This window comes from Gavia stellata, chromosome 32, assembly GCF_030936135.1.
Source record: "Gavia stellata isolate bGavSte3 chromosome 32, bGavSte3.hap2, whole genome shotgun sequence".
Lineage (NCBI taxonomy): Eukaryota > Metazoa > Chordata > Aves > Gaviiformes > Gaviidae > Gavia > Gavia stellata.
This window is the reverse complement of record NC_082625.1, coordinates 2,423,445-2,444,865: the sequence shown is the minus strand read 5'-3', so window position 1 is coordinate 2,444,865 and position 21,421 is coordinate 2,423,445. Positions and strand designations below refer to the sequence as shown.

General features: G+C 41.9%; 2 protein-coding genes across 4 annotated transcripts in view; both read left to right on the top strand.

Annotated features, from left to right (window-relative positions):
- The window catches only part of MYO9B (myosin IXB), a 35,233-nt gene extending 20,432 nt beyond the window's left edge, over positions 1-14,801 (top strand). The window contains exons 17-40 of the mRNA XM_059831789.1: positions 297-377; positions 584-694; positions 1,213-1,335; positions 1,703-1,852; positions 1,956-2,122; positions 2,505-3,464; positions 4,006-4,072; positions 4,442-4,572; positions 5,268-5,425; positions 5,550-5,740; positions 6,205-6,303; positions 6,801-6,977; positions 7,474-7,515; positions 8,054-8,165; positions 8,349-8,419; positions 8,883-9,075; positions 9,401-9,529; positions 10,140-10,245; positions 10,990-11,121; positions 12,092-12,215; positions 12,682-12,729; positions 13,244-13,383; positions 13,669-13,796; positions 13,945-14,801. Of these exons, the coding sequence (XP_059687772.1) occupies positions 297-377; positions 584-694; positions 1,213-1,335; positions 1,703-1,852; positions 1,956-2,122; positions 2,505-3,464; positions 4,006-4,072; positions 4,442-4,572; positions 5,268-5,425; positions 5,550-5,740; positions 6,205-6,303; positions 6,801-6,977; positions 7,474-7,515; positions 8,054-8,165; positions 8,349-8,419; positions 8,883-9,075; positions 9,401-9,529; positions 10,140-10,245; positions 10,990-11,121; positions 12,092-12,215; positions 12,682-12,729; positions 13,244-13,383; positions 13,669-13,796; positions 13,945-14,378 (4,074 nt within the window). The 3' untranslated portion in view covers positions 14,379-14,801. The remainder of the gene's footprint in view (positions 1-296; positions 378-583; positions 695-1,212; positions 1,336-1,702; positions 1,853-1,955; positions 2,123-2,504; positions 3,465-4,005; positions 4,073-4,441; positions 4,573-5,267; positions 5,426-5,549; positions 5,741-6,204; positions 6,304-6,800; positions 6,978-7,473; positions 7,516-8,053; positions 8,166-8,348; positions 8,420-8,882; positions 9,076-9,400; positions 9,530-10,139; positions 10,246-10,989; positions 11,122-12,091; positions 12,216-12,681; positions 12,730-13,243; positions 13,384-13,668; positions 13,797-13,944) is intronic.
- Positions 14,802-15,481: 680 nt separating this feature from the next.
- On the top strand, positions 15,482-21,359 carry USE1 (unconventional SNARE in the ER 1). 3 transcript variants are annotated; one of them, XR_009484544.1, is made up of 9 exons: positions 15,482-15,583; positions 16,083-16,132; positions 16,604-16,682; positions 17,204-17,356; positions 17,581-17,599; positions 18,322-18,352; positions 18,571-18,733; positions 18,965-19,700; positions 21,334-21,359. XR_009484544.1 is itself a non-coding variant. In XM_059831731.1 (8 exons), the coding sequence occupies exons 1-8, from the start codon at positions 15,482-15,484 to the stop codon at positions 19,145-19,147; spliced, it is 780 nt and encodes a 259-aa protein (XP_059687714.1). In that variant the 3' UTR covers positions 19,148-21,017. The 3 variants fall into 3 exon arrangements, 2 of the variants coding, with proteins under 2 accessions (XP_059687714.1, XP_059687716.1); XM_059831731.1 differs by lacking the exon at positions 21,334-21,359 and having other exon boundaries at positions 18,965-21,017; XM_059831733.1 differs by lacking the exons at positions 17,581-17,599; positions 21,334-21,359 and having other exon boundaries at positions 17,204-17,366; positions 18,965-21,017.
- Positions 21,360-21,421: the final 62 nt, after the last annotated feature.

The following is a 21,421-nucleotide window of genomic DNA, read 5'->3' as shown; positions in this document are numbered from 1 at the left end:
GTTGGAGGCTCCCCTTATGCTATGAAATGTATTAGTTCTCTGTACAACCAGCCTCATTCTTGTATGCAAATCTAGTGCTATTGTAACAGCAAAGCCCATTTTTCATTATCTTGAGAAAAGGTAAAAACAAATACAGGGATCTGCTGTGCAGTATGGGAGAACTTCCATATAGGATTAAATGGGATTTGTATAGCCATCAGACTTGAAAGAAACTTATTTCTGAGGAAGAAGCTGTCAAATGCAACTCAAAATGCTGATACCTGAAGAAAGAAATGTTTCCGAATGTTTCATTTCAGACTTCACTTAATAAGTTACTGGAGACACTGGGTAGAGCTGAGCCATTCTTCATCCGTTGCATACGCTCCAATGCTGAGAAGGTAAGACTGCCTTAAGAGCTGAGCTGATCTGACTCCTGAGGATCTAAGTCTTCTAGCCCTGTAATACATCTCTTTTGACTTGTCTGCTGTCATTCTGTACAAAGCTGAAAGGTAACTAGGGTGTGAAAACAGAATGTGCTTTTTCTACTGGACAGAAATAGGACTTTTCAGGCATTTACTAGCTGTTGACTGCTGATCTTTTTCAGAAAGAGATGCTTTTTGATGAAAGCTTGGTGCTTCAACAGTTAAGATACACTGGCATGCTAGAAACTGTGCGAATCAGAAGATCTGGCTACAGTGCCAAATATACATTCCAGGTAAGTGGAAGTGGATTATGCTTTCAGAAATATCTGCTCCGACGCATTGCCTCAGAGTCTTTTGTATCTCTCTTCACATGAAGCTCGTGACCGCTTGGGGTGAAAAAATTCGTTGTAGTTTTGACAGCCTGTGTGGTAACAAGTTGTAGTCTAAACTATTGTGCGAGTCATCTACCAGTAAGTTGTTCTACTTGTTGCATGAAGGAAAGCATTCCGAGTGCTGTACAAGCGATCAGAGCTGCACACTACTGTCTCCGTATGTGAATAGTTTTCTATAAAATACTCTGTGCGTGTAGCTTTATAGATCACATATAGGTAATCTTTACCGTTAATTGGAGGCTGAATGAAGCCTGCATTTTACAGGGTAGGAAAAAATAGCCCAATTTGGAGTGAGAAATAAGTTCTTTCAAACCCCTATAGCTCTGACACCTTAGCCTAATTTTAGAAATCTAGTTAAAACTCTGAACTTGTGAATTTGCCTTCTAACTTTGATCTCTTGCTGTCTCTGCTGTTCACAGGAATTCATAGACCAGTTTCAGGTGTTACTGCCCAAAAATGCCAAAGCCTCTAAGGAAGACATTTGTGTTTATTTGACTAAACTAAAACTGGATGAAAACTACTATCAAATAGGGATGACCAAGGTCTGTGAAACTTCCTGTAAGCCAATAAGAAATACTGATGTACACTGCAAAATTTAGTGTCGTTCATCTACAGGTGTTACTCTTTTCTGCATTTTGTATTTAAATTAGCTATTTTAACTCTTATAAATGTTTTGAAGGGTTCTATCATTTGAAGGCTGTAAGTACAGTTGTATGTTTTAGGATCTAAACACTGAGGTTTGGTAAAACAAAAGGACTTTTTGGGTGTGCTAATTGCTATCAGCTGATAAGGTTTGGGTCAGTAATAAGTATTACCATTCTCATTTTTTAGCTTGTAGAGATGCCTCCAGTGGGGGCTGAAAGGCACCTATTAAATGTTTATTGAGGAACTTTTCCTTTAACTGAGCAGGTTTTTATGAAAGAGGCTGAACGGCAGATACTACAGGATACACTACACAAAGAAGTGATCAGGAAAATCATTCTCCTTCAGAGCTGGCTCAGGATGGTTTTAGAAAGGAGACGCTTTCTTAGAACAAAGCAGGCAGCCATTGTTTTACAGGTATCTTTGAGAATTGCCAATCTTCTTTTCCTAACAAATCCCCTCAAATGACATTCCCTACCTTCAAGTACCCCTCCCTCACTTCAGAAATCTCCCTTCTTAGGCTTGCTGGCGTTCCCGTTGTGTTAGGATGGCATTGCAGAGGAATAATGCTGCCGTTTATATTCAGTCAGCATGGCGAAGATACAGGGAGCGAAAATGTTACCTTCAGCAGAAGAGGAGAATTTGTCTCCTGCAAGCCATGGTCAGAGGGCATCTACAGCGTAAGAGGTAAAGGAAGAGGAGCAATACGATATGAACACGTGCATTTCAACCACTTGAATACTTGGCTTCAGCTGCCAAGCTCAATTTCTGTGTGATATGCTGACTTAGTAAACAACTTAAAGATAGTTATTACCATGTGATACTGCAGTCAGTATCAAACAGCTAGTGGTGTGTGGAAGCTGGTTAAGCATTTAGTACTTGAGCATTATTCACCTGAGCCGCACTGATGCGTGCCAGTCTTAATAAGCAGACCTCCATGCAGTCATATTAGGACTGTAAGTGCATTTGTCCTTTGTATTGCTATTTAGGCTGCATTTAAACAGTTGAGTACTTTTCTTGATGGCACGGCATTAAATATTTGTGTTTTCATCTTACAAATTCTTAACAGATTTCAGAAGATGGCTATAGAAAAGCAGAAAGCTGAAGAAAAGCAGAGAGAAATGCAGAAAGATCAGGACAAAGAGAATGATACGAGCAAAGATGAGCACAGTGAACCAGCAACAGATCAGTTGCCTGTGCAACACAAGTCAGAGCTGGATCAAGCTGTTGGGGACAGAGATCAAACTCCAAATGAGCAAGCTGAAAACCTGAGCTTAGCTGAAGAAGCCCCATTACTCCAGAAGAACGTGACAGAGGGCTCTGAGAAAGTAACAAACAGTCGGGAGAAACGGGAATCTCGCCGGCAGAGGGGGCTGGAACATAACGAGTTACAGAATAAGCATGTCCTGTTTTCCTTCGAAGGGCCATCTTTACTGTGCCATGAGGAACAAACCTCTTCTGAAGAGGCCCTAGAAACTGTTCCAATACCAGAGGAATCCACAGCACAAGATACTGTCCTTCAGGGAAGCAGTGAGGGAGAGAAAAGTCCAAGTGAAGAAAAAGCTCTTTCAGATACACCACTGTCAAGCGAGATAAAAGAAAGCAGTTCTATTCCTGAGCAACCACCTGTATCAGAAGGGGAAAAAGTAGGTGATAAGGCAGTTGGTAGAATGAAAACACAAGGGAATCAAAACAACCAGATAAAAGGCAGCCAAAGCTTTAACTGCCCTGAAAGGCCGACAAATCTTGCTCTGAATCTTCATAATACGCTATCTGCTACTGGGAGCTTTCAAACTCCAGCTGAATACTGGGCAGATAAAAATAAACGTCTTGTTCAGAAGGCAACCAAAGATCTGGATAGTCCCACTTCTTCCCCAATCCAGAGATATGTGGATGACCCAGGAAAACTAAAGTACAAGAGAGAGAAGTGGAAAGGAAAGAGACAGTCTGATACTGGACAGAATGATATGCTGAGTCAGTCATTGGATGAAAGAACACGTGCGGATAAGTCTCCTCAGGATCAGCTAGAGTAAGAGCAGCTTCCTAATTATTTTGACTCTTTCAGAAAAGAGATATCTGTAATATTTAAAAATAGATGGAGAACTCCTGATAGCCTGTACATCTGGACATGTTATGTGAGAAAACAGAGCTATGAACAACTGCTGCCTTTTCTTGGCTCCCAGACCTGCAGTTGAATCTGTATGGGTAGAATGTTTTCAGAAGCTGACAGAAGATAGAAAGCCTGCATTGCTGAATTAAAATTGGAGAGTCAGGGCTTTAGTTAAAGTAGTGTCTGGAGTTTATTTTCATGTATCTTTTGTCCATTGAAAACAAGGTTTTAGTGACCTGCAGTTTGCAAGCGTCATCCCTCTGATACGGCAGGAAATCTGACATACCCATTTCTTTACTTCTTCAGTCCATTTTGCATTTAAAATTGAGTTGCAAGAGTTGATCAGGATTCTCTCTCGGATATAATGTTGATATGTGGGTTATGTAAAAGGTGGTAATTATTAAGAGGCTACAGACTTCTATAAAATATATATTCTGAAACTAATCTTGTAACATTGCAGAAAGAAGGGGAATTCATCTTCATTAAGTGACCTCTCAACACTGGCCCAGTCTGTTGCCATGAATCAGGTACTGATGCTATTGTTCATATTTATACTTAATTATCCTTGTTTATAAATATTAAAGATTTATGAATAATTGGTTATAGTGTGTTCTGTATGCCTGTGTTCTTTCAGGTTGTTATTTTGCCTTGATACCCATGTGAAAAAATGTCATTAGCAAATATTATACAACAGTTTGAAAAATTAATTTTTAATAAATGGACCCTTGATCAAAGCATTAAATGTACTTGGATCTTATATTAGTAAGCTAATATCTATTGGATAAAGTGTTTTGTCTTGATGAAGCAAACTGTTTTCACCATTCTAGTTTTGGAAACCATTTAAAGAATCTATTTCATTCAATATGTAGTTCTTTTACTCCTTCTCTCTATGGTAGCAATCACCAGATATGATAGAAGAAGAAAAAGGCAACAAGAAATATCCTGTGCAAAAGAAGCCCAGTGACCTCTTACCTACCTCGGATGCAGCCATTTCCATGCAGTCATCAAGTCAGCAAATAGATGCCAAGTACGTATTCTGTGTGTGACTGGCCTGCCTTTAAGAAAATGAAAAGAAAAAAAAAAAGGACATTTTCCACTGGTACTTGAATTGGGAATCTTGAGACTGATTGTGGGGAGACCCATGTTGACATCAGCTACATGAGTGGCTGTGTTGCTCGTTGACTTGATCTTTGTGTTGATGTAAGCATGATATCTGACCCTGTTGAGGAACACATTCTCTGCTTCTTGCATAACACTTGTCTTTGAACTGGTTCTTTTTAAGTTAAGAACCACCATACAGGCTCATATCAAAGGTCCATTTAGTGTACTGTCATCCAGAGAAATAAGAAGCCAAGAGAAAAGCTTAAGAACCTAGCGAGCATGTAATGCTGTTTCCCTGGCCTGCTCCTCCAGCTTCTGGCATTCTGCAACTCAGGGACCTCCTGAGCCAGAACTGATGTCTTGGATATGTGACGTGTTGTCTCTGTATGTTGAAGGTAGTGCTCTCGTCTAGTAAATATATCAGAATGTCCAGATGTGCTTTCAGACTGTCTTTCCTTTTTTCTGCTGCTCATTTTTTCTCCAGGTTGGATCTTAGAGGAAATATGTACAATAGAGGTTAATCCTATTGTGGGGCTTAGCTGTACTGTTAAGAGTCTTTTCTTGTAGTAGAGCCAGCTTCCATTACTAATGTGACAAACTTGTGTCTGCTTTTATGTTCAGGTCTGCTTTTAAAAGTCCTTTGCGTAGACTTCTGGGGAAAAAGCCAGACAAGAAAATTCCAAAGGAGAGTCCTGATGTGATTGATGAAGGAGATGGCCTGTCCCTTGTATCTTGTGTCCTCTTTCCAGAAACAGGAGGAACCCAGAAAGTTTCAGAAGGTGAGTTTCTGTGACTTGATCCCCAGCTTGCTAATATCCCTCTTTTCTGTAATGTTTTGCATGGAAACAAATACTGCTGAATTCAGTCATCCTGCTTTAATACATAAATTAATTTCTTTCCCAGCTTCTTCTGGACAGCCAAGTCGCCTCCAGGCAGGGGAGCGCCATGTGAAAGAGAGCAGTAAAACAAAGAAGAACCGAACTATAAAGATCAGCAAGATCTCAAGTGTGTCTCAGAATTGGCGAGCTTCCATGGTCCGTGAGATTGCAAATGCCAATGAACTGAAACATCTTGATGAGTTCCTCCTAAACAAGGTAAAAGGCGCTCCACTATGATAAAATTCAGGTCTATGTTCACTGTTTGTGTGGAATTTTAAAGGCTACTTTTCTAGGTACGAGTTTATATTATGATTTAAAGCAAAGGAGAATTGATTTGATAGCTTGACCAAATTAGGTGTCTATTAAGGCCCTTCCTATTCCTTCCTCTGAATGCATTACACTACATTAAATCCTGTGGCATTCATGTTAGTTCTTCATTTGTTTACAAACAAGCGGGCAGCAAAAGTTGTATTAAAAAAAAAAGCATGAGTTGTAAGGAAAATAGAGTTCTCTAGAGCCTACCTACCTGACTCCTATTTTTGTATCATCACAGTGCATTAAGAAATGTTGTTTTAAATAATTGGAATGGCCATAGATGACTAAGCCCAGTGACTGAAACTTAAAACAAGAACATTCAACCAGTGTTAATGAAATTTGATGCAGATGTATTTGCCTTCTAGATCAATGACTTACGCTCCCAGAAGTCTGGTGTTGAATGTTTGTTTTTTGAAGCCACAGAGAAGTTTAGAGGAAACATCAAGACCATGTACTCTGCTCCTGTAAGTAGTAAGCCTCAATAAAGTGAGAAGTTGGTAGGTGATGAATGAATCGTGTGCGGTTTAAACACTTGATGTACAGCTCTTTAACAAAGCAATTCTTAGCATAGAATTCTAAGCTGAATGTTAGACTTGAAAAAGAACACTGTACAGTTCTGCTGTAATCTTAAGCAGACTGTTTTGTTTCCCCTTTCTCATTCACTCAGCTGTAACTTATTTTTAGAAATGGATGGATATTGCTGTCTTCAACCTCTTCATGTTGCTGTGTTTAAACACCAGAGAGGTGCCAACAGCTTTTCCAATATTCTTCTGACACTGCCTTGTCTCAGCCAAGGGCCCTTCTACAGTGTAGTAGGGAAGCGTGCTAACTTGTTTCTGTTGTGGGCTGTTACTTTTTTTTAATCATAAGTGTGCTTTCTCACCTCTGAACTTAAACACATAAAAATATTAAACTGTCTCCAAAAAGACTGTCTTCTGAACAGTATTTGTTCCTTCTCTAGAATGGGCAAATCCATGTTGGCTACAAAGATCTGGTGGAAAATTACCAGCTTCTAGTTACAAATCTGGCCAAAAAAAGGGAAGAGAAAGAAGTGAAGCTGGTTTTGAATCTCTTCCAATCCCTTCTGGATGAATTCATCAGAGGATATACAAAAAAGGAGGAGTCTGAGCATCCCAAGGTATAAAACTTACTCTTTTACTGGCTTATGGTATGATTAAACAATGTTACTCTCGTAGGATAAGGATATCTGTGCTACCTCAGAAAGTTTTTTTCCATAGCATTCTTCATTATTTGGGAAACACTTTCCATGCACGAACCATGCGTACAACAAATTCTGAATGCTGATACACCTTTTTGGAACTGTACATTATTTAACTTGCTCTTTGTATTTTCAGAATCTTGAAGTGTTTGTGCATTTTCTTTGGTGAAAACTTAGGAGTTCTCTGAAGGTGTTAGAGATGGAATTGCCTTGTCATCAGGCAGTGAGCTCAGCTGATTTTTAGGAAGTTGACAGTGTGAGCTCAGACAACCCTCATACCAAGCTGAAGCTGCAGTATAGTGTCTCAAATGTCTGGAGGTGAAGTAGAGTCTGGGAAACAGAGTAGGGAGAAAAAAAAAAAAGACTGGAATGTCTGAATTTCAAAGACTAATGCCAGTTCTGTACTCCACTGCAGCAAACCAAAGCCCAGAAGAAGAAACGAAAACAAGATCGTGCAGTAAGTACTTTTCTTTTTGCGATAATCTAAGTCCTCAGCTGCACTTACAGAACATAAGGAAAAACACTTGTGAAAGAGCTTGGTTTTGTGCTGAAGTTCTGTTTTATTTGCTTGCTAAATCACTTACCTCTTTTATGGAGATGTGACACAATCTAAAACTGTTTTCCATAAATCAAAGATCTTGCTTATGCAGGGATAGGTGGTACTTTAGCATTTTATTGCTTGTCCATAGCATCTTTTAGAACCTAATGGCTTTCTCAATAATGGGACTGTTTAAAGCAAAACAACTACTAAATACTAATAACAAACTATAGCTAATGTATTGCACTGATGAACTTTAACCAAGGTGGCAAGTCAGTTATGAAATGACCCAGCAAACCCAACTGCCTTAAGATAGGGTGAAATTTGGTTTCAAGACAAAGCCATCAGCTGTAATTGTAAAATAAAAATGGAAAAATCTAAGATAGGGTAGATAGCTTTATTAAAAAAATTAAAAAGGCAAAAAAAAGTCCATTAGTTTCTTACTGTCTCCCACCAGATTGAAGAACACAATGGCCATGTATTCACAAACTACCAAGTGAGCATACGGCAATCATGTGAACACTGCTCATCCTACATCTGGCCCATGGAAAAGGCCTGTCTCTGCAGTGGTAAGTAAAAACACCTCATTCTTGCCACTTAGTTTACAATATGTGCAGATTGCTTGTAACTTCGGCTGGTACAGATGGGGCTTAGTGAACAGTACATGCAGGTTATATAGTAAGTGAATAAGACAAGATACTTAGCATTTTAATGTGTCTTGGAATGCTTGTAACAATTGCTCCTTTCTCTAGTTTGCAAGTTGACTTGTCACAAGAAATGCATGTCCAAAATCCAGAGCAGCTGTACATCCTGTGGCAAAAAGGTAAGAACTGTAGATCTGGGATGCGGGACTGTGACACCCTAAGTGATGCATGCAAAATGCTACCTTTTTTTTTTTCCCTCAGCAAATGAACAGTGGATGTCCAGGCAATGAATAAAAATTGCTTAAACAGTTCCCTTCTCTGTTTGCATGTAGTCAGAGGCAGGCCCTGCAGAAACAGAACATTATTCTAAAAGGGGATACCCGAGCTCATTTGGGAACTCTTCCTTTAGAGTATGTGTGCTGTGTTGGACAAACCATTAAAGACATCCTTCGTTGTGTACCATAAAGTTTCTTTATTGCTGCAGCTCAGGAGATCTGCCTTATGATCAAAGGCTTGTAGCAAGATCTAGAATAAAAGACTCGGGTTTTGTTTCTGGAAGTATAAGCTAATTGTAGTATGAAACAATGGAATTTTCTACCTTGGGAACAGGTATTCAATGTGCTTAACCTGTATCAATTCCAGAATGAACAAGATGCAGAACCACGTCATTTTGGAGTGTGTGTGAGTTCCCTGACCAGTGAGAGAAATTCAGTCCCCATTGTCATGGAGAAGTTGCTAGAGTATGTGGAGATGCACGGCCTCTACACAGAAGGCATTTATAGGAAATCAGGATCAGCAAATCGTATGAAGGAGCTGAAGCAGTTGCTGCAAGCAGGTCAGGCAGTGTTGTCCACCCTTTTGACTTCCTTGTACGATTATCAGTTTGCTCTGCAATTCTCTTCTATCTGAAAGTATGTGCCACTTTTTAGTGTTTTAAAACCAGCTTTTTGGTGGCCATTCAGGCTGTATTATTTTTGTTGGCTGGAAAAAGCTGCTTAGTACATCTAAGTGACTATCAGCAGACTTCCGCTTTTTTTTCTTGTGAATTGCCACTTGGATTCTGTGAACAGGAGATTTGAGTGTTTCTCATCTTATTTCTTTGGGGTCCCATTGTGTACATCAAAGGAATTAACTGCTCTAAATAAAACACTTCTTTTCAGATCCAAACTCAGTGAAACTGGAGAATTACCCTATTCACACTATTACGGGGATCCTTAAGCAATGGCTACGGGAATTACCAGATCCACTGATGACATCTGCACAGTACAATGATTTTCTCCGAGCTGTAGGTAGGTTTTAGAAATGTTTGAAGCAATGTTTTTTCTTTAACTTACTACGTCCTTGGGAAAAGAACCTCTAAGATGCTCATGTTGGCTAAACAGCTTCGTTCCAGCAATGATTGTAGATATTTTATATAAAACGCTTTTCAGGGAATTTCTCCTCTAGCTTACTTGACCTTGTTTTAGGATTCCTTTTTTGTAGCACAATGTCACTATACAACTGCCCTTTCTAAAAACAGCACACATGTGAGTAAGTTTCCCTTCATACAGTTTTTTTTCTTCTCTATGTTCTGGACCAGATCTAGCTAGCCAGGTATCTCCAATCTTTAGATTCGTTTAACTTCAGTGGGAGTAAGGCACCCTAAATATTATTGGAGATCTCGATGTGTCACTTGATGGTTGCTAACAACAGTAGCGTCTGAAAACAGGAAAACTGCCATGCCACAAGGGGTACTTTAACATCTGGTTTTAACAATTGGTAAATGAAGTGACAGTGGGACTTCTAAGAATTTAACTTCTATTTGTAGCAGACAGTTTGAGACAACGTCAGAAAGTGCTTAGCAGCTTTCCAGTAGTGTTCCACAGCAATTACGATCTTGTGCTTTCTCCCCTTGTGCAGAACTACCAGAAAAACAGGAGCAACTCTGTGCCATTTACAGTGTCCTTGAACAGCTTCCACAAGCAAATCATAATACCTTGGAGCGACTTATCTTCCATCTGGTCAAGTAATGAGTTTAATTACTTCAATTGGAGAGAAACTCCATGTGACTTTTTTGAGTCCCTCTTGGAAGCTTTCTAAAAACTTAAACCCCTTGAGTGTCAGTGTAGGGATTGTGCTGCTGCTTTAGAAATTAAAGAATTGAAGTTGATAGTTGTGCTTAAAAACAGAAGCACGCTTACTTCTACCATCTTGTGTATTTGTATCAAATCAGGTAAGAACAACTTTGAAGAAAAGCTAGATCTGAAAGACTTGGAGTCATCTGAACACCAGGATTTATACGGATGGGTACATAGTGAACTGAGGATGTTAGCGTACTTGGTTGGGGCTGCTTAAGGATAATAAACACTTGCACATATGCTAGTCTTGTGAGCAGGGATAAATGGTGCTGGTAAAGGGGCTGCTCTTATCCAAGGAACTTGAGAATTTTCTGAGTGGCCCTCTGAACATAGGGAAAAGGGATTTTTAAAGAGGAGGCACTGAATCACCAGACATTCACTTTGAGAGACTACAAAACTATCTTAACCTGGGTGGCTTCCTGTTCCTTTTTTTAATGCATGAAACTTTGTCTACTTAGTAGGTGTGAAATAATTTTAAAACATTTCTTTGAGCTGCTGTGCATACTTGGTACCCTAGAGGCCTCCTTACATGTTATTTGGGAACTCTGGCAAAGTTTGATCAGATTGCTTGTATTCTAGCAGGGTTCACTTAAAATCCTCTTTTTTTTTTTTTCCTGAACGTTGAATTTCAGAGTGGCTTTGATAGAAGATGTCAACCGTATGTCACCCAATGCCTTGGCCATTGTTTTTGCTCCATGCCTCTTGCGTTGTCCTGATACCTCTGATCCTTTAACCAGCATGAAGGATGTTTCAAAAACAACCATGTAAGTTTTAGCAATCTGCTGCAAAGTAGTACTTTGAAATATGATAGAAGGCCAGTACTACTACCTGCACTTCTTACAACCTTATTCATATCAAGCTGAGAAACAGAAGGTTAAGAGTTGCTAAAATCTGGCTCTGTTAGTGCTGCCAATTTATACGCCTGTCTCTGAGTCCTTCCACCTGTCTCAAGTTTACAAAGCATAAAGTAGAATAGTTATAAGTCTTAAATATCAGGTTTGTATTTTACATCAAGATAATCTCTTGGGGGGAATGTACACCAGTCATATATATTTTGCCGAGATACAAGCCATAATAAACAGTAGGATATAGAATTAAACTGTTTCCTGCATAATTGAAAACCCCTGATAATTTCTTCTGCGTTGTTCTTTGAATTGAAGAAGGTTCTGTCCTTGATCCTCTTGTTCTCCTCACCCTCCAGCAACTCTGGCTCTCTGAATGTCCTTCACCATCCTCACTGCATGGCTGGCCTTGCATCTGCCTCCAATGAGAACAGAGTTTGAAAAATGACAGCTTTTTGTAACTTCTTACTGACCCATGAGGCCATAGAGGTGGAAAAGGGTGGCTGCAGGCTCATTCTGTATCTACCAGTCAGTGCCAGCACAGGGAAGACAGGTAGAAGCAGCAAAAGCAGTTAGCAGCCATGGTAATGTCTGTTTGCTTGCCATCGTTGTGTACAGTCAGCGTGAGAGGCTCTGGTTATCCCAGGAAGAACACGTGTCATTACCTTTAACAGTCTGTCCTGTTTTGCTTGCCGTGTTGGACTCTTCACCCTGTTACCATGCAGTGCTACCCCTTGTAAGGCATGCGTTGGGAGACTTCGATTGCATGCCATCCACCTGTGTGCGTGTGGTAAACATCCCCAAGCGAGGAGAGGCCTTTCATCCCACCATGGTTGTCCCCAGAGCTTTTATAGTATGAGGTTGCTCAATAAACTCTTGCCCTTTTGTCCAGGTGTGTAGAGATGCTCATAAAGGAACAGATAAGGAAGTACAAGATAAAAATGGATGAAATAAATCAGCTGGAAGCAGCTGAGAGCATTGCTTTTCGACGCCTCTCATTGCTTCGGCAGAATACGGTAAGTGTTGAAATAAACCAGAAAAACACCATCCAGTAGAAAGCAACCCACCAATTAATTGGAAGGGGATGTGCTGCTTATTTATCCTGTCCATCCCATCCAGTAAGTCAAAGATGAATTGCAAGATAAGAAAGGGATTTGGACTTGCCCAGAACTGTAGGTAGGAGCTAAATCTACAGCTGTACTGGACTCTCAGATCAATAAAGGGTGCAGGGGTAGGGATCTGCTCTTGTAGTGGTCAAAATCTATTCTCACGTAATTCAATCAGTAGAAGTAAGATAGCTGAGTCTCTTACGTGGCAAAGGAGTTACTTCACTCCACAGATGGATGGTGGACAAAAATATGCTGTGTTCTATTAGAGCAAATACACTTTTTCTTTTGTTTTTGTTGTACTGATTAAAAAAAAACCCAAACTCTGTCTGATCAGAAGCCTTATATAGTGAATTTGGTCTTCATCTCTCTCTAGCTCTGGCCTGTAAAACTTGGGTTTTCTTCCCCTTATGAGGGGATGCTGGTATGTACACTGCCTGCGTTCAGAATGCATGTTTGTTGTGTTTTTTCCCTGTGGTACTATTGCATGACTAAAATACTTACTATGTGTATTGCAACTTGGTTTTAAATACTCTTTTGAACAATTGAGACTGCATGTATTGGTGCAACTTTCTCCCCAGACTGCATGCAGGGCTGCTGACCTGTTCTGTCATGACTCTGGTATTTTATAGACATTCTGAATGTAACTTGTATTGGATGTAATGATAATACTTACAAGTGACTACTAAAACTAAGCTGAGGCTGGCAAATCAAATTACTATGCTTCAAAAAAGGTAACAAAACCCCAGAAATCAGGTGAATAGAAAAATTTCTATTACTTTTTGAAACATTTGTATGGATAACTAACAGCTCTTCATCAATTCCATCAGCCCTTCATTTGGCCTATTCATTTGTCTTCCACCTTGCAACTAGTAGACAGTCAAGACTTGCGTAGCTTCTTATGAGTGAGAAGTGTTACACGTAAATTTGTCTTGCAGAGTAAAAGCTCACAGGTCAAAGGAAATGACAGTGGCAACTCAGAACTGGACTCGCTGCATGAAGAAGAGGAAGTTTCTGAAGCTGATAACCGGGAAAAGGAGATTCTCATTGATCGCATACAGTCAATAAAAGAAGAAAAGTAAGTCACCCTTTATCTCTGTAGGTCATGCCCTTTGCAGATGGAGGTAATACAGATAGTAAAGCAGTATAGTTTTCGTCCAAAATGATCTAGTTACTTGTGTTCTGTAGGCTTTTTGTGAAGGTGAAAAGGAAAACGCAAAGGACTAGCTGAGAGAAGATGCCATGAGAATTAATATTTAATGACTACGGGCAGGAAGGTTTACTTCTGAATATGAGCTGCATAAAGTTGCTCGTATCAGAGACATTGTCTTTCCAGAGTGCTACAGTCTCTGTTTTGATGTAGGGAAGATATAACTTACCGGTTACCTGAGCTTGATCAGCGAGGCTCTGATGAGGAAAATGTAGACTCTGAGACCTCAGCAAGCACAGAGAGCCTGCTTGAAGATAGAACAGGACGGATGGATACCGAAGGTCAGTATTAAGGTAGTGTGTGTTTTTTTTATTCTACATCTTTCACTGCATGCAGCCAGGTGACCAGATGTTATCTGGTCACAGTTGCTTGTATCAAGTTACATTTTTACCCATGCTTTCAGTATCTAAGTATCTTGTTTCTTTAAAGCAATTATTGGATTACACTGCCGTGCTCAGAGCTCCAGAGCCAAAGACATTTGCAAAGTGCCTTCTCTTTTGCAAACCTCTTTGAATTCTTCCTCTGCGTCCCTGGCTTCAAGACACAGATCATCTTTAACACTGTCCAAGATTAAAGTGCCCCGTCGAACTCCAGTGATGCCAACAGCAAATATAAAACTTCCTCCTGGGATTTTCAAATGTACAGAATCCCAGGGAAGGATTTCGGCTGACGAAGACTCTCAAATAATGGTGAGACGAAGGGAGCAGCCGGCAAGGCGAACTGATAAAATCCACTCTGTATACATTGCACAAGGGTCTGCAGTGGCCCACGCTCAGGAACTTCTGGATGAATACGAACCCACAGCAAAAGTAAAACGGAGGTTTTCAGACCCCTACTCTCACATTCCCTGTATAGAGGAGTGAAATACTTAAGCTGTCTGGACTTTTTTGAAGTTGACTTGCAGCTTTGGCTTTAACCCTTTGAAGGCCGTGAACTTGTTCATGTTCTTTTAACTGGCTGCTGGGAAGGCAGCCTGGAAATGTACAGTACTGTAAGGGTTAAGCAAGGTTGTTTAAAATAAATATTCCTCACTTTAAATTAAAACCCTGCAAAGAAAGTAGAACATAAAACTTATGTTGAGTAAAATACATGGGTTGAGTGTACAGGAGAAAACAAGTCCCCCGATTCTGCTGCCGTGCCTTTTCCCATTTGCTTTACAATGGACTCTCATGGGACCAACAGTGAGTTTGAGTCAGTGTGTGTTGCCTTATTTTTTTTTATGTTTTTATGACAACTTTCTGTGTGGTTGACAGAACTGTTAATGTTGTAATAGCCTTAACTGAGACCAAAATATATAAAAATGTTTATTAATACATTGCACTTTTTAAAAATACATGTGTTAGTTTATCAATGTCTGCCTTGTCTGGTGAACAGTTTCTTCCCAAGGAAGCCTTTACTGGGAGTCACCTATCTTTGTCAGCACTTCATAAAGCACGGGGAAAGCTCTCCCCACCGAGGCAGGCCCGGGGTGTCACCTCGGAGCGTTTGGGGTGCTCGTGGAGCAAATGTCCCCCCCAGCACGGAGCCATCGTGCTGCATGCTTGCGCCTCATCCTCCCCGCGCTTCACCTCTGTGCAGTGAAACCCCTGAGGGCGAGGTGCGATCGCACATAAACCGTTCAGCAGCAGCGGGAGGCTGCACCCCAGAGCCGTCCGAAATCCCTGGGTGTCAGCCCTGCTCCGTGGCGAAGCTGAGGGAAGAGGACGCCTCAGGCACTCTCAGTCGCTGCCTCCGGGGCTGTGGCGATGCCACCACAGCGCTGCCGCCGTGGCCCCGAGCAGCAGTCACCTCTGTGGACGTGTGTGGTGTTCTCCGTTTTGGTTTTGGGGTGTTTTAAATAAAAGGGCTGCGCTGTAAAGGCCCGCCGGCCCTCCCAGCGCCTACCGCCCCTCCCTGCGCCCCGCCCCAAGATGGCGTCCGTCCCCGGAAGCGGCCCTGAGGCTTCTTCCGCTGGCGACCCTCCGCCATGGCGGCGACGCGGCTGGAGCTGAACCTGATGCGGCTCTTGAGCCGGTGCGAGGCGCTGGCGGCGGAGCGGCGGGGCCCCGAGGAGTGGCGGCTGGAGAAGGTGAGGCCCGGCCCGGCCTTCCGGGGACGGCGCTCCGCGAAGGGGGGGACCGGCCGGGAAAAGCGCGCGGCGCGGGAGCCTCCTGCCCCTGCGGCCCCGCCGCAGCGCGGTTCGGCTCCTCCACATAAACCGGGGCCGCGAGTGCTGTGGAGCGTTAAAACTCCAACCTCGCTCCCAGCCGTGCAGCAGCCTCTGTCAGACAGAATGTAGAACGAGAGCAAATGGCCTCAAGTTGTGCCAGGGGAGGTTCAGGCTGGATATTAGGCAAATTTCCTTTCCTGAGGGAGTGGTGAAGCACTGGCAGAGGCTGCCCAGGGAGGTGGTGGAGTCACCATCCCTGGAGGTGTTCAAGGAACGTGTGGACATGGCACTGCGGGACGTGGTTTAGTGGGCATGGTGCGGTTGGGTTGGTGGTTGGACTTGATCTTACAGGTCTTTTCCAACCTTAGTGATTCTGTGATTCTCTAATGTTGTCAGTTAAAGGCTTTTTTCTCCTCAGTACGTGGCCGCTCTTGAAGACATGCTCCGGGAGCTGAAGAAGCAGTCCAGGTGAGCCGCTCTGAAATCCTGGGGCGGGCGGGTGTCTCCTGCGGTTTCGTTACTCTCTTGCTGCAAGACAGACGTGGCCTACACGCACCGCAGTGGTGCGTGGGCTTCCCTGTGGAAATACCTGTCGGTGAGGGAGAAACTGTGCCCGCAAAGCAGCTGCGACACAGCCCTGCGAGGAGCTGTGCAGCTCTGTCGCGTTTTCAGCCACGCTTCCCGGCGTGTCGGCCTTGGCCCCGGGCAGTGCCCGTGCCCCTCTGGCAGGCCATGCCTCGTGCTGTCAGTGCCTCGGAAAAGGGGATTTGAGGGGGTTGCAAGCATGTTCCTAGCCTGAGACTACTTCTGTTAAAAGGTCCTTTTTTGAAGAACCAGGTGTCGGGGTTTTCTATTTCATTTTATTTGGAAAGTCACCTGAACAGTAGAAGATACTGATAACTTCTGGTTTTCATATTATTATTTTTCCAATTCTAATAGCAAGCCTGCCCCAGAACTGCTGAATGAATACTCTCGCAAAGTGGACTTCCTGAAGGGACTTTTAGAAGCTGAAAAATTGGTAAGATCTGCTAGTTCGGCTTGAAAAGTGTTCTCTGCTTGTATTCACCTTGTTGCCTGGTTCCTATGTTTGCCTTTATCTTATGTCTCAAATTAACACTTGTTAAAATCTTATCAGGCAGTCCTTTTAAAACCATGAATAAATATATTGGATTTCTGTATTTTGTTAGAAGGGGGGGACTGTATGAAATCTGAAACTTCTTTCCTCCTTTTCAAAAGCAAAGTACATCTTGCCTACATCCTTCTTGCTTCTTTGATGTGAGATACAGGGCAGGTACTGCCCTTTAGGTCTAACACCTCCTTCGGATGGCGCTACGTGCATCTGGAGAGCTATGAAATGCCGATAAGCTGCACCGCAATTAGTGCGGGTACAGTCAGAGCTGTTGTTCAGACTGACTTCGCTGTTCTGTGGGAAGCAGCTGTGGAAGTGCTCCCTGCATCCTTGTTGGTCACACATCCGGGTGGTCTCACACTGCAGAATGGGATAATTCCTGACTTTTCATTACTTCTTCCTACTCACAGTCTTCATCAACTGAAAAGGCTCTGGCAAATCAGTTCTTGGCCCCTGGACGTACCCCTACAACAACCAAAGAGAGAACCCCAGCTACTAAAACAGTTCATCTGCAGACAAAGGCTCGCTGCACAGGCAAGATGAGGAGTGAGCTGCTTGGTACAGTATGTTTTGGTGCTGCTGTTCTTTACTGCTAGTTTATAGATTGTCTCTTGTTGCTGCCTTTGGTGGCTATGCCTCAGATGTGTCCCAGCCTGGGTGGGGAGTCACCTTTTTCTGGTTTGGATAGTTTAAATACTGGGCACAGGCACTATGCTAGGCCTGGAGGACTGTCTTTTATCACTGGCCCTTTGTAATCTTCCATTTTGTTTCTCTTTCTGCCTCCCAGGACTCCTTGGTTATCGATGGTAAGTTTATTCTGTTGTTTTCTCTAACTTCAGTTAACCTGAGCCTTACAGGAAGAGAAGGATGAAGGCCAAGTATTAGAGACTGGCCAAAGTGTACATTTAATTTAGTAGCTTACTTCTTTTCAAGATAGCAGATTTTAAAAACAAACAAAACCAAAAACCCTAAAAGATGAAAGCGTAAGTGTTGTTATCAGTATGGTAGCAGGGACTTGCAGGAACCTATTTTCTGGAATTTGTACAGAAACAGACATTCTAATTATAGAATTAGCAAGGACCTTTATTGTTGCTCCTGTTCTCTTCTGCTCTGAGCAAATCATGTGATTTTAGCTGCTTAGAGTAGGCGTTGTTCAGTTCCTCTTAAATACACAGCCGTGTTATTCACGTAGGGAACTGGTAGGAATTAATTTGCGGTTTCCATAGCTACTGTTAGAGTGGCTGGAGCTAGGCCAATCTAACGTGTCCTGAAAGAACACCAAGACACACGGGCTTAAACCATGCCCTCAGGGATATGATTCATCTGGTTTTTTTTCTCTCCACCATACGTAAGGTGTTGTCTTTTCCCTGTGGAAAGCAGGTAGGCATTTGAAATCCATATTTCCTGGGGTAGAGGGCCAAGTAGGATTTGGACATCTGAAAATCCCTTAGAGAAAACTTGTCTCTTCAGCCTATGATTGCGTGGGAATTTATAACATGCTAAAACACAAATTTAACTCTTTTTCCAGATTCTGTGGAGTTAAACGTAAGGAAGCGGAAGTAAGTCAAAAGTTCTCATTATGATGGTCAGTGTTTTGGGAACTGCTTTCCGAAGGACCTTTAAATCACAGATGTGCTTCCATTGGGGTGTAGTGCCTGCTGGTGGAAACCTAAATAGAATGACTTGAGCTGATTTAACTGTTCTTCTTGTCAGAGTTGCAGAGATCAACCCACAAGGATGTAGAAATCCTAATTTCTTTTTCCTTATCCTCTTGCAGAGGCCTTGCATCTGATGAGAAGCAGTCAGCAGTCGAGCTGGATGCTGTGTTACAGCACCATCAGGATATGCAGGAGAAGTTAGCTGAAGAAATGCTAAGTTTGGCTCGCAGTCTCAAAAACAACACTCTGGCTGCGCAAAATGTGATAAAACAAGATAACCAGGTAGTGCATGTTAAAGTGCTAACCTCTCAGTTTTGCAACCCAAAAGGTTAAAGTGCCGATACATTAAGTACTATACTTATAACTTGATTCCAGGGGAGATTAGAGTGGGGAGACTTGGAGGCAATACCTGTCTGCTTCTATAGGACAGTTGAACCTTTTCTCTGTTGGAAGAAATGGTAGCCAGAACTTTTAAATCTAAGTTTGAAACTGTTGTTTGTCTTTGCTCCCCAGACACTATCGCATTCTCTCAGGATGGCAGACCAGAACTTTGAGAAGCTCAAGGATGAATCTGACCGCCTTGAACAGCATGCAAAGAAATCAGTCAACTGGCTATTATGGATAATGTTAATTGTAGTTTGTTTTATATTCATCAGCATGATTCTCTTTATCAGGATTTTCCCCAAACTAAAATGATTTTTTTTATTTATTTATTTAAAACTGCCAGAGTGCAGTTGGAAAGCTCAGCTGGTATGGTAACTGTCAGCAATCAATTTCTTTGCCACCTATCATGTCCTTAAAGAGGATGTCCAAGGCCTACCCTTGCATCTCTCTTGTGCAATCACTGGATTCGGTGAAGGGTTTCATGGGGAAGGCTTTCTACACTTGGATACTCGGTTACTTTTTTTACTTAGTTAATATTGTTACCTATTGAGGGGAGAACTGGGATAAAGATGGCAATTCATGCTGAGCCACAAACAAGTTCCTTAGTGGATAGATACAGTCCTGTTTTTAATGTGGCTGTGGCAAATGTTACGACTCCTAAAAGGCGTTTATTCAATATGAATATAAGTAACAATTGAAGTCTTACAATTTTTCCTGTCTTTACAGCTTTACTGTACTGACGTAGGACCTTGCTGCCAACAGGATATTTAATGACAAAGTTACGTACATACCCAGCTGTAGGGTGTAGGAAGAGAATGCTGCCATTGAGTTGCTTGCCTGGCTCAGATTCAGAGAGTATCAACAGGTAAAACTATCCTCAGGCTCCTTTTTCCCAGATGGGTATTTGGGACTTTGGACTTAGCAAGTATAAACTGAAGAAAATTGTAATAGAAGAGCTGAAGTTGCTTGCTGTTGCAATGTTTGCTTCCCTTTCTGTACACGCAAATATTCTCACTTACTCATTGTCCGTTATGTTGATGCTATTGCACCAAGAAAACACTGTGACCCTGGCACCGCAGAATTGTACACACAGTGCTCTCCGTATGGTATAGACCTCACCTGTGCAAACATTTTTTCACTGTAAGATGAGGGCAGAGGAAGCTGGTGTCTTCAAGAGAGGAATGTTAAAATAGTAATTCAGCCTTTACCTTTTGAGGCAAGTTATTCTGGTCCAGAGTGTTCGTGTCAAACTTGTATTCTGAAGAGGTCACTACAATAAAGCAGAGATGAAATAAACTAGAATGAGTATTTTAAAAACACTGCTACTGCTAGAAAAAAACTAGAGCCTGCAGTAAAGCAAGGTTTGTCATGACAATGTAAGAGCCGTTTTTAAATGCTTGTGATAAGCTAAAAGCAAACCATTCCGCATCTGTGCCGTTGTTTCTGGAGTCTTCCTCTGGCAAGTGTTGGTGTGTAGGCATGTACGGTTTGACGCTGAGGAGGTGAGGCGCAGCAGATGACCCCCAAGTGCTCTGTTGCTGTTTATTGCTGTTTGGAACCACTAGATGGGGTGTTTGGGGCCTGCCTGGTGATCTCTGGAGCAGCCCCGAGTGAGAGGAGGGTGGGGGGAAAGCTGTTTGTCACAACAATTGAGTCCTTACGAAAATCGACTGCTGCTTTGAAGGCATCCCGAAGTAGCAAGCTCTGTTTCAGAATTGTTCTTTACAAAACCAACTGTGTTAATGAAGAGAGTTAACATTTTTTACATAAAGCATTTTTGTTTGTTTAACAAGATGTTTGCAATTTAGTATGCCATTCACTTTATGAGTTATCAAACAAGTGATTATACTATGAAGTACAGTACAAGTTCTATGTGATACGCTTATTCTGTTTGAGCAAACTTGTTACTTACCTTGAACTTTATAGAACTTTGTAGTAGTAGCTATCCATTTGTGGACATCTCTACTTTTCCCACAAGTTTTTCTTCAGCTGTGATGTTTGACATTTCACTGTGCTTCATTAGTAAATGCTGTGTCACCAAATTGTTTTTTAATTCTAATTGTTTACTACTTTCCCTGCAGGCATTTCAGTGCTGAGCTTTTCTCTTAGAGCAGAGGTTGAATGTAGTGCTGGAATGTTTTTTGTGCGTGAGATATTGGAATGATACAACACTAATGCTTCATCGTCTATAACATTTTCCCCTTTATTACTTTGAATAAATAATTTTTTCCAGCTTGCAAAAGACTTGGTGCATCATTGCAGACAAGTTTAAAGCTGAATTTTGCTATCAGCCATGTGTTGGCTATAACTTTTTGGCACTTACAAATTAGAAGTTCAATTGGAAAGACCTGAAAGGGACAGCTTGCCCCAAAAAAATACCCACCCCTCCAAGTCAACAGCAATTCCTTTACAAAGAAGCCTGCACAGAAATCAGTTCAGAAGCACATGCTATTTAACTTTTGACCGTTGACATTTCATGGGTGTGTGTTATTTTGAAGGATGAACTGCCAGAACAGAGACTGAATCCTCTAACTACTAACACCTTTTGTGGTATCTCGTGTGACCGTTGAGCACCATGCCTCCAGC